Below are 11,359 nucleotides of genomic sequence, written 5' to 3'. Positions count from 1 at the left end.
TAGAAACACCATTTGCTCAGCTTCAGCGTTCAGAGGAAACGGAGACTTGATGAAACTAATGAGTTTGTCCAATATGTCACCACCAGGCTAGAGGACATCTCTTACAGTACATGCACTTTTGTGTCCTCCAGTGTCCTCCAATGTCAAAAACTGAAGTCCAGAAGTGCAAAAAAAGCTGCAGTTCCTCGAGTGTCCACATGAGGCTGGCTCTAAAATAGGAGTTCCCATCAGGTCCCATATCAGAATAGTTATTTAACAGCAGAATTAGACATATTCACTGCCTCGGTCAACAAACAAATTCCACCTCTTCGCCTCTCTTTGGATGAAGTTAGGTTGAGAGAACATTTCTAACATGGTGACTGAACTTCATAAAACTTCTTCTGGTCTGGATGAGTGAACTCACTGAGACTACATCCTTCTTTTATATACAGCTCATCTGTACTTAAAGGACTAACCTGGTTTGACACAAACTATGGCCGTGAACGGTTTGTATTCATATTCTTTTTTTTGTATTTGCACTTGTCCTTGTTATTGATCTTTTCCTCATTTGTATGAGCTGTGCTGGGTGTATCTGATTATTCATATTAATACATTTAGTAATTTTATAGCTGATGCATCTCTATATTTTCTATCAGCAGTGACTGAAGTGTGTGATCACAGCAGGGGTCCTACAGTGGAGGAACCCACTCCTCCACTCTGCCTGTTCTGTTTTCATTGTTCTCAGCTCACACATCTAAATCTTTCAATCCCTTGTGGCCTCTTTGGTCTCAAGAGTCCACAGAGTCCCCCAAGGAGTTGTTTTTTTAGTGCACTGTGGTGATGTTCAGGGGAAGTCAAGATGCTACTGGCTTAGCCATTTGAACATTCACATGCCAAACATTTCTGTTCCTGAAGTTAGAGGTATATACGCTCTGAAGAATACTTTTTCAAAGGCTCTGCATGACACAAGATTTAAGGGGCACCTCACTTGGGGAGTTCTCTGCCTTCCTTGGTATGCAATAGTGGGAGCAAAGTGGAATGAAGAGAACCATCTGAGTAGAGGATTATGTGAGGAAACTGGGAGCCACCAGGGTTAGCAGAGAATATAGAGTATGGAACAACACCGAGGCCCTGATCACAGACACATAGAGATAGAGTAGATTGCTAGGAGGCTCAGGTATGTCAATGAGCACAACAGACTGTGCTCCATGTTTTATCAATCAGCTGCAGACAGTGCAGCGGTGCCTGGGGATATGGCATTGAGGCAGGATAAACAAGCTGATAAAAAACAGCCAGGAACACAGCTTTCCTGTGTCTGAAGACCCTGAGAGGAAGAGGGAGGAAGAAAGAAAACAGCTACAGGGCTTCTTCTGGCTCCACACGGTCTCCCGAGGTCCAGCATTGAGCTCTTTAAGCCAAAGTCAGGGCCCACATTGATTTGTGTCCACATGACAGACAAGAGATACAGGGAGATGAATCCAGACTGTTTGTGGATTTCCTTTTCTTAGAAGCTTAAATCTGCAACTTTATCTAACTTTATCTTTTGATATGTAACCCCAAAGAATAAAACACACATTTCATTTGAGGGCCGAGTCAGCAGACGGTTTGTTACAATCCAAAAAGTTTCCAGCTTTGTGTTTTCCAGACGACTTCACTAATGAAGCATTCGAACATAAAAAAAGGGAACATAAAAAATGTGGTATGTGAAAGCTGGATTCATTAATTTCATGCTCCTATTAAAACAAAAGGTTGCTCCTTGTATCATTAAAGCTTCAAAACAGCAGCCGGACAATATTTTCTCAAATCCTTGCATAAATAGTTTTTCCCAAATTGATTACTGCCCAGCCAATTACCAGCCGCGTTCATTGGCAGACTGACTGCAGCGACGGCGTCTCAGTTTGTTTTTTGACTGTAATCTAAATTTGAACACATTCTGAGTCATACAGAGTTATCTTGAGCTCGTAGCGATGATGCGTCATGCTGATCTCTTGACACGGCGTGTCAGAAGAAGTGTCACATCTGACTGCATCAGCCGTGTGTTAACAGACGGGGCTGTAACCAGTCGTGCAGAGAACAGCGGTTTGACAGAAAGCAGGGCTGAAAAAGCTTACTGTACACCCCCCCCCTTCCCCCCACTGTGTGTGATGTTATAAATATTTATGCTTCGGTTCATAAAAGACTGGATTCTTGCCCATAAGCATGCAGCGAGTGAGACTCCGCTGACCCGCCGCAGCTCCCGCTCTCCAGTGTATCATCAAAGAGGAGCGGAGATGAGGGCGATGGCGTATCAGGGAGGGGGCCACCCACTGAATGGCTAATCAACCTGAGGGCAACGCAGCTCAGTGTCTACAAGGATGCAGAAGATTTCAGCAGCACCAGCAACAGCACAGACCTAGAAAATGAAAGACATTTATGAAAAGGTTTTCTAATTTACGGTCGTGAAAATATGAAAAAAATGGGTGAAAATAAGAATAATTTTGCTCTTTTCTTACCTCTCTGTTATTTAATAGATGGAGAGTATTTCCTAATATGACACACAGTCATTCTTCATCCCTGAACGCAGAAGAAAATCACACAAAAATGAGACATATTTCAAGTAGACAAATGTATTTTTCACCGCCGCATCAGATAGAGCAGGGGTAATAATTCAGCCCCTTTCAAATCTCCAATCCTTCACAATTTGAGTGTCTGTTTATTATTTACACCAGTCAGACTTCTTCATCTGCTCCAATCAGAGAGTTAATCCACAGCTCTTCTTTAATTCAGCCGCTCACATGATTCCTCTAGTGCTCCTGGTGTTTCCTCAAGGCTCTGGCTGCACTCGTGTTGATCATCATGAAGCTCTCGAGTCTGGATCGTCTTAGTGCACCCTTCAACCTCAAAGGAAAGAGTATCCCCCCCAGTCTTTATTTTCCTGCATTATATTCAAGCGTGCACATTTCTTAAACAGCAGAGTTACATCTGAAATGTTGCAGCATCGGGCTCAACTTTCCTCCTCCTTTCTCCTCTTTAACCTCGGCTTTTTTATTTTGATCTCCAACCTTTCCACCTTCTCTTCAGTGCCGTAGCTGAAGTAGTAACTCTATTTTATAAGTGTGGTATCTGATCCGCCTGAGTAAAGACCTGAACACCACATCAGCTGGAGAGGAAAAAAAACATAAACCCATCAAACTGTGACTCATATCTGGGGCTTCTTTCGAGCCTAATGTCGTCCCTTCATTAATAACAAGCATCTCCCTCCTCCATTAGGATGACCCGCTAGCACAGCGTAGTCACACTTTGTTTCTATGGCAACAGACGACGACACAGAATGGAGATGAGGTGCTGATTCCTCTCGATATCCTTCCCAGGCACGTGCACTTAATTGTGTGTTCACTCACTCACACTCTCACCTCCCCATTTGGAGCTGTCAGTGGAAACTACTGGCTGTGTCCCTCAACATTTCTTGATTTATTTATTTTTCCCTGACTTCAGTCATAACCGCCGGGTGTTCAAGAGCAGAATATGAATGAACTTTTCTCCCATTCCCAATTATAACTCCAGCCTGGTTTGTGTGCTAATCTGGACGGCAAAACAAATCCTTAATAAGCTCTGCAGCAAAGGTCTTGTTTCAAAACATTCACTCGCTGCATTTCTAGTAGGTGTAACATGGTTTTGACATTTACTGAGAACAACTCAAGACTTCTAAACATGCATGATCCTCTCTGCAGAGAGGCCCATTAGCGCTCCACCAAAAAACAAAAAAAACAAGATGTTTCTAAATCAGCCCAACTGGGGTTTATCTAAAATATATTTCAGTGTTGGATTCATGCTCATGGGGATGTCAGTAAACTTCACATTATCTCCCCCCCTGAGCCTCTGAAGTTTCTAGATGATGACTTAAAAAAGGGAAGGATTCTTAAAGAATGAAAGATTTGATTGAACTTTTAACAAGTTTTTGTGCAAATTTTGCAACGACAGTAACCTCCCTGAGGGGGCCCCATCTGACAGCACTCATTCTTGTTTCCCTGCTAAGCGCTGCATGCATTTTGTGAAATCCAGAGTTTGTCAGTGAAAGTCAACAAGGAAAACTTAGAAGGAATAATCCGTCTATAAGAGAGAAAAAAGAAACGGGGGGAAAAGAGTGGAGCGTCGGGACACTCACAGACATGATGGTGATGAACACTGGTTGGAGGGCCCCCATACTGATTCTTGATTAGGGCCTCAAGAGGCTCTAGAATCGCCTCTGCATACAGTAGATTTCTGCACACCTTCAAGGTCCCTATAGATTACATAGTAGATAGCGCTCATGAAGACTGAAGTAGAAAATGATCAGGGCAAAGTGTTGGAACTGAAGAAGAACCAACAGACTTTCAGAAGTGAACAAAAGACCTGATTGGTCGGTAAACTTCAAAGAGATAAGAAGTGAATCATTGAATCGTTGGGCTGAATATCAGAATGGAGATCAGTCCTGCAAACGGCTGATATCCAAGTCGTAAACACACTTAACCCTTCCCTTGATGATTTTACAATGGAGGAGATTGCAGCTTCAGCAAAGAGATAACGATTCTATTTTTAGCATTTACCAAAACGCCTCCTAATCATTACATCTAAGCCTGATCGGAGAGCATGTTGCTGCTCTTCCTGCTTCATCAGCGGCTGTTTGCTCGCTCATGAGGGGGCGAATTCACAGGCAGAGAGGGACACTGGAGAATGGAGATCTATTGGCGTGGAAATCAATGGTTATCATGTCAGGCAGACGCTGAGTCAGGACTATCGGAAAGGTCTCATCTTGTTGGATTATTGCTGAGGCCGCTCTTATCCCTGGAAGCTCTCAGCACCTTGATGTGTCTCTGTACATGTGTGTGTTCTGTGAGCTGATTTTAAAAACAGATTCCTGAAGTGCTACATGGACGTCATGAAGCACGGGATTTAGACGTGAAGTAAGGAGCCTTCACACAGCACGATGTCGTCGATGTGATCATTTAAGGGAGATACAGTACAGTGCAGTGTTTGCTTCATTAGGTATCTACAGTGATGCTTTGTTTTTATTAGAATTGCCCATTCATTATCCAAAGTGTGTCACCCCCCCTCTCTAAATTCACACATTGTGTTTTTTATCAAACGCACTTTTTAATGAGGTTTGGTTTGCCGCGTATCATTTTTCATTTTAATCTTTCACTGAGCCGCCTTTTAGATCTACACGGAGTAAGCGTCCTCTAGATGACATCATTTGGAGGACAAATTCAACTCATTAACTCTCGATAACTCGCGCTCCGTATGAGGTCTGTTTATAGTTTTTTGGAATATGAATCAATTCAGCGTTTTGTTTCCCCCCACAGAGCGACACCTTTAATGCCCTTTTTATTTTTTGTTTGTGTCCTGATCAGAGGAGAACAAATGGTGTTGAAATGATCTCACTGTGCAGCTGCCAGATACATTAACACATATTTAACTCAAGTGCAAACATCTGTTAGGTGGGTTTTCATTTTGCAGAATGAGAATAAGCAGCTTTTCAAGCACAAAACTCAAGATGGCTTTCAGATGTGAGTTCCCTTCAAACGGCTCTTTGTGTGGGTTTGTGTGGAGTTGTCATACTTTTTGATCCTCTTCTCATGCAGCTAAATTGTAATTAAAATCATTTGCTTGTTGTTCCTTAAACAAGCTAGAATATGACAGTAGAACAGTTTGATATCACCCCGAGGAGTTTGGTTGAAACCAGAACGTAGAAATCTTTGGAGGGTTAGTTCTGCATGTTGATGGTTTGCTTAACTTCATGCCCTAAACATCTGGTTGTGAGCTGAACCCCCAGATGTGGCGCTATCAAGCCAATACTATTCCCGCTGCAGTTATTTCTATGTGCCTGCTGTTCTTTAACAGACATAGACACGCAGTTACAATATTTCAGATCCACTGAAGGGTTTTCCGGTCACTCTCATTAGAGGTTTTGAGAGTAGAGACATGGCTGAACTTTAGCTGCCTCCACTTACATGATAAAAATGAACCAATCTCACCTGCCCACTCAAATAAAGAAGTTAGAATGTGTTGTCCTTGGCTTAACCTCTGCACCTGGTTTTAGTTATTTATAATTATTGTTGCAACATTTAAATGAAAGTACTTTGATTTAATTAAAGGAATGGTGTGCTGTCTCTGCCAGGTTTAAAAATCCAGTTCATTTTGAGGGCGTGTCTTATTAAATAAAGGTTCAATATGATTAGACAATAATCCATTGCAATGGGCAGATCTTTATGTCTGCTTATTTTAGCCTCTGATTGATTTGACATGCAGCTAGAAAATATAAAATGTAAAGATTGTAGCTTCAAACAGGCGCTGGGACAAACTATCACTGTAGCTTCCATTTGTCTCACCATGCTCTCCTGCTGGGTCACACAATCCTCTAATGTCTGAAATATGACTTCCCTCTTGCTCACTTGTTCCGACAGCCACCTCGCTCGTTCAGGTGACACCAGCTACTGAGTGTGATTGTTCTCACCTCCACAACAGAAGCACAACCGAGGCAGTGCAAACGCTCCGGGGCTCCAATAAGTCTCTCCAAACATGTGTGGACGGAGGCAGAGTGGTTACAGTGGGAGTGGAAGTGGAGTGGAAGTGCAGGCTTGAGAAATGGACTTGGAAGCCTGATAAACATGGCTGCTGCCATAAAGCTGTCACTCCCCTGTCACTGCAAAGAGCGAGCGGAGAACAGAGCGGGCCTGCTCTCTCCCTCTGCTCGCCTTTCACTCAATGACAACATGTCAGTCCTCCAACGACTGGGTGGTGAGGACACACTTGTGTTTCTGACAGCACTCCACATACACTACTGATAAAGTCATCAGGACCTCTGCTGTTTATCAAAACACATGAAGAAAAACATGCTTTACTATATTTCTATATGTGTGTGTGTGAACTTGATTGAGGGTTTTTCTGTTGACAGATGAACCACATTTATGCACCCAAACTCAAAACTAATGGTTAAAGTCTTTATGTGATGTTTCACACTAAAATGTAGAAATCAAGTATCTCCTCTGAAAATAACTCTGTGAGTCATGACTGTCTACAATGGGTGTAACACCCGAGTCCCACTGTCTGTGATGTTTTCAGAGTTTTCAGAGTCCTATCTTCACTTTGTTTACATCGCCAGGACGGCCGGCTGACTCCTCCCCTCGTGTATAAAAGTTGTTTAATTGAGGGACTAGAGAAAAGAAGAATAACATACTGTACTCACTGCTTAACTGTGTTTCTAGATCACGCTCATTTCAGGTAAATTTACATGCAGTGTGAAGATACCAGCAGAATAATCACATATAAAGCCTTTTAATGTATGCTTTATATCTGCGTTACATCTGAAGTTTTAAAACCAGTTTTTTAAAGATTTCTTTAACAGCTTCACGAGGGAGTGGTTCTTATAAAGTAGTGTCATCGTAACCTGCCGATACAGAAATCTCCTGTCTGAACCTCTTAGTTACATGTTGTTCTCAAATGAACTTATCCTAAACTCACAACAGTTAATGCACTCCTTTTGACTTTGCAGAAACTGGCCAAGCAAACAAGCCTTTGAGCTCAGGCAGTAAATAAATGAATCATGTCTCTGCAGTGTTTGGTGCACGGCTTGAATGTTTGAAATGATAGCTGTAAGTTAAAGACTTGAGGGGACTTAAAGAGTGTCTTCACAAAACAGAAGCTCGCTCTCTCCGCTCAGTGTGCAGCTGTTGTGACACGTTCTCTGTGTGTTGTTTGGACTCGTGCGTTTCTGAGTCTGACAATAGTATTATGTTTTCAGATGGCTGTGTTCGGCTCCTTTGTGCTTTTACTAAAGCGGGGTCAAAATGTTAGTTGAAATCCCCGTGGGATTACTAACACAAGCAGCGTTTTTACTGAGTGCTGACAGGCTACTCACAAGGCCAATTGAATCCATTTAAAATGTTAGCCTTCCTGGAGTCCCTGCGCTCAGATTGACTTTACAATATATTCAGATTTGTTGCTTTTACTGATTCATCCTGTCCTCTCTGATCGTGTTCCTTTCTGCTCTGTTTCTCTCTCCACAGTCCCTCCCGTGTTGTCCGTGTTCCAGCCGTCCTTCAACGCCACGGCAGACTACCAGGAATCAGTCACCTTCACTTGCATCACCTCAGGATTCCCTGACCCGCTGGTTACATGGCACAGGTACAATACGCCGATGGTCCCCAGTGGACACATGAAGGTTACGGTAACATCCTGAAGGCCTTAACACTTTTTCAAATACAGTTGAAGACTTCTGAACACATGTAATGAGCAATAATCTTAAGGATGTTTGAGGTTTCCATTGGTATGTGCTTCTATGGTTACATGTGGATGCTTTTTACAGCTTAATGTATTCCACACCGAAGTCAAATTTCTAAAACGGGATAATCCATTATCGTCTCGTGTTAAATTTGTTACTATATTGGTCTTCTAATCCTGAAGCTAAAAATCCCTTCAGTTGCTTTTCCCAACCTTGATAGCTGCTTCCTTTTCTCTTCCATGTTCTGCCCTGAAAAGATGGTGGAAAGCACAAGTTTGAATAAAAGCAACACAAACAAAAAAGATCTGTGGTAAAGATATGAACATGATGCTAACGAGATGCATTGAAACAGGTTGTTAAATACGTATTAGGACTGATGTGTTGGCTAGTGTAAGCATCACCTTGATTAAAGACCTCACCTGAGTAGAAACACAATGTTTCTGAAATATTCATACATTTTTAAATTGAAGATTTTTTTTAAAGCGTCCATGACAACACTGATTTTACAATGGAAATCCATTGCAGAGGCCTGCTCCTCACTCAGCCATCGAAAGTGTGTCTAACAGAGGTGTTCCACTTTATCCTTACAGTCTCACACCTTACAGTCCTGCTCGCTGCTTTTCTCAACCATCATGCTGTTGTTACTGTTTTCTGAACGTGCTTGCCGTGCCTTCTGGGCAGCCATTAATTTATCCTCAGTGCTAAATTCAACAAGAATGGATTTCGAGCTTTTCTTGAAGTAATAAATCACAGGAACGCTCCAGATTGTAAAAAAAAATCATGTCTGAGTAACATGTGATTGTTCTGTGTCCAGAAAAAGTGCTTAACCAACAATGATGTCACTTTGAAAAGCCCTTGGTTTGGCTGATTTGTTTGTGTTGGTTTTCATTCTGCACTGAAATGAATGGATATCGATTACTGCCCAGAAGGAACTATTGGAAAACACATTGGAAAAAAAACTGAGTCTGCTTTGAAAAATGTGACTTGAAACAGGAAATAAATAGCAGCAATTTCCTTAAAATATCAGTATTGTTGGCGCTCCAATAATAACAGGAGAAAAATGGAGGCTGGTGAAATACACTTTCATGTGGCGCTGAATTGAACAGAATGACGTATAGCAACGTGCTCAGCTGTTTCAGGTCATTATGTTCTGTCTTTAACCACCATTATTTGTGGTCTGTATTGCAGGTTACAAGAACTCTAGCTTATAAAACTAAAAAAAAACATGATTGAAGAGGTTAAGACGCACAGCTGGGACGCAGCAGGTGACACAAGTCACAGTGAAAGCTGAGCCAATAGAATGAGAGAATGCAGAGTGAATCCACACACTCACTACAGGGTCTTCTTTTCAATTATGTTGCATCCTGCGAACAATATGGAGAAATATTCCTTCTCACATTATTATGTAAATCGTGTCAATATTCCGATTTCATTCTTATTGTGTTCATAAAATGCATGGCCGTATTTAACTGGTCTCCTGTGCACAAGGTGGAAATTATTTAAATTGGGAATAATTGAGAATTTGTGCGTCAAGAGTTAAAGAAAGCAGATCTCTCTTTACGTATTCATGACCTCATCTAAGAGGTCAAATGTTTCTGTGTTTCCCTGACAACAGGAACAGCAAAAAACAAACCTGGAAGTACAGATAGTGGTCCCGCTGCTGGGAGCGGAGGAGTCTGTGGAGCAGCTTAGATAAATGAAGATGTGAGACATGGATATTGTTTTTGCACGGTGCAAACTAAATTTGGAGACACTGCACAGCTGGAAGCAAGCCAAACGTTGTTAGAGTCATTCATCTTTCTCTTTAGTTTTCAGCCCCAACAGCAGGAATGATATTTACTCCTGGGTGTGTTACCTCGTCTTCTAGGAACAGAACAAACCAGCAAAATTAGCTTTTCATTTCATATATTCCAGCATGCGTAATATGACAAAAGTTTCACATTAAGGGCTGTAGTGCTGGAGTGCAGTCAGGGGTCATGAACTTGTAAGAATCTTTCTTTCTGCAGGTGAATGCAGCCTTGTAGGTGCAGCTTTAGATTTTGGTTTTGAGGTTGTTCTGGTGTCTATTTCTTTTCCCTTTGACTGTGTTCCTGTGTGCAGATCACAGGCTGGTCCTACATCGATGGCGTCTCTTAAACTAGTTCTTCCATTAAAGTTACTGATCAGACCTTTAGGATTAATCGGTGTTTGTAAAAGTCTCGGCCCAGACGTCCTTCATACATTATTTGGAGATCCACTGGAAACTCTGAAAGACACCATTGCTCCTTTCAAACAAAAGCTGATTTTAGGAAAATCCCATCTTGACTTTTGAATGCTGTCTTTGTATTTATCAACGGCTGGCCCTTTGCCTCTACATAAATCAACACTGATCCAAACACCCGGAGGGTCAACAAGTCCTGCATGTCATCCTGAAGCCCGGATCAAAATGTGGATATCAACAGAAGATCGAGCACAACAATCACAACCTAATTTACTTTTTCTTTTGAAGTCCAGCCCCCCTTCCTCCCCCTTGTTGCATTTCCTGTCAGTGCAAGGTTTGGCCTGGTCCTCTCTGCATTATGGGTAATGGACTACCTGTCAGCAGTCAGTCAGAATAATGACATTCAGCGCTGTAGCCTGTGCTGCAGTGTCCGCTCCAAAGATGAGGCCTCTCTTCATTTCCTCTTTGGCTCGCCCGAGTTATTATTACTTGGCTTTGGTGTTTCCTGCGTCGACTTTCAATTATCCTCCCTCTTAGTTTTTCCTGCAGCACGGTGAGGCTGCAGCCCGGCTCTCGCTGCACAATAATACTGTGTTTGTTTGTGTCTGGGTCTACTCAATCTTCACATCACAAATCCCCCAAATAATAAGATTGTTTTTTTTTTTCTTCCATGAATAAGATACAGAGTCAGACCACATAGAGAGGTCTCTAAATAAATCTAGAGGTATGCATTATTCCAAGCTCTGCATTCGCACTGCTTTTGAATTCAATTTATACACAAGCATGTAAGGCTGGAAAAAAAGAGCGGCAGCTTCAGAGTGATGACATTATCATCCCAACTAAATCAAAAGGTTCAAACATTCTAGAGTTTTGAAAATGCTTCTTTATATTTTAGGGTTAAGATAAGATTATAGGTGCTCTTTGCAATACTACTGCAATCA

At 42.0% G+C, this 11,359-nt stretch overlaps 1 protein-coding gene across 4 annotated transcripts in view; it reads left to right on the top strand.

Annotated features, from left to right (window-relative positions):
* LOC110005463 (neural cell adhesion molecule 2-like) overlaps window positions 1-11,359 on the top strand; it is a 274,694-nt gene that overhangs the window by 193,368 nt on the left and 69,967 nt on the right. For all 4 annotated transcript variants that reach the window (XM_065951921.1, XM_065951922.1, XM_065951920.1 and 1 more), the window contains exon 6: window positions 8,004-8,121. In XM_065951921.1, coding sequence (XP_065807993.1) covers window positions 8,004-8,121 — 118 coding nt within the window. The remainder of the gene's footprint in view (window positions 1-8,003; window positions 8,122-11,359) is intronic.

The sequence above is a fragment of the Labrus bergylta genome, chromosome 24 (genome assembly GCF_963930695.1).
Source record: "Labrus bergylta chromosome 24, fLabBer1.1, whole genome shotgun sequence".
NCBI lineage: Eukaryota > Metazoa > Chordata > Actinopteri > Labriformes > Labridae > Labrus > Labrus bergylta.
This window is presented reverse-complemented; position numbering and strand designations above follow the sequence as displayed.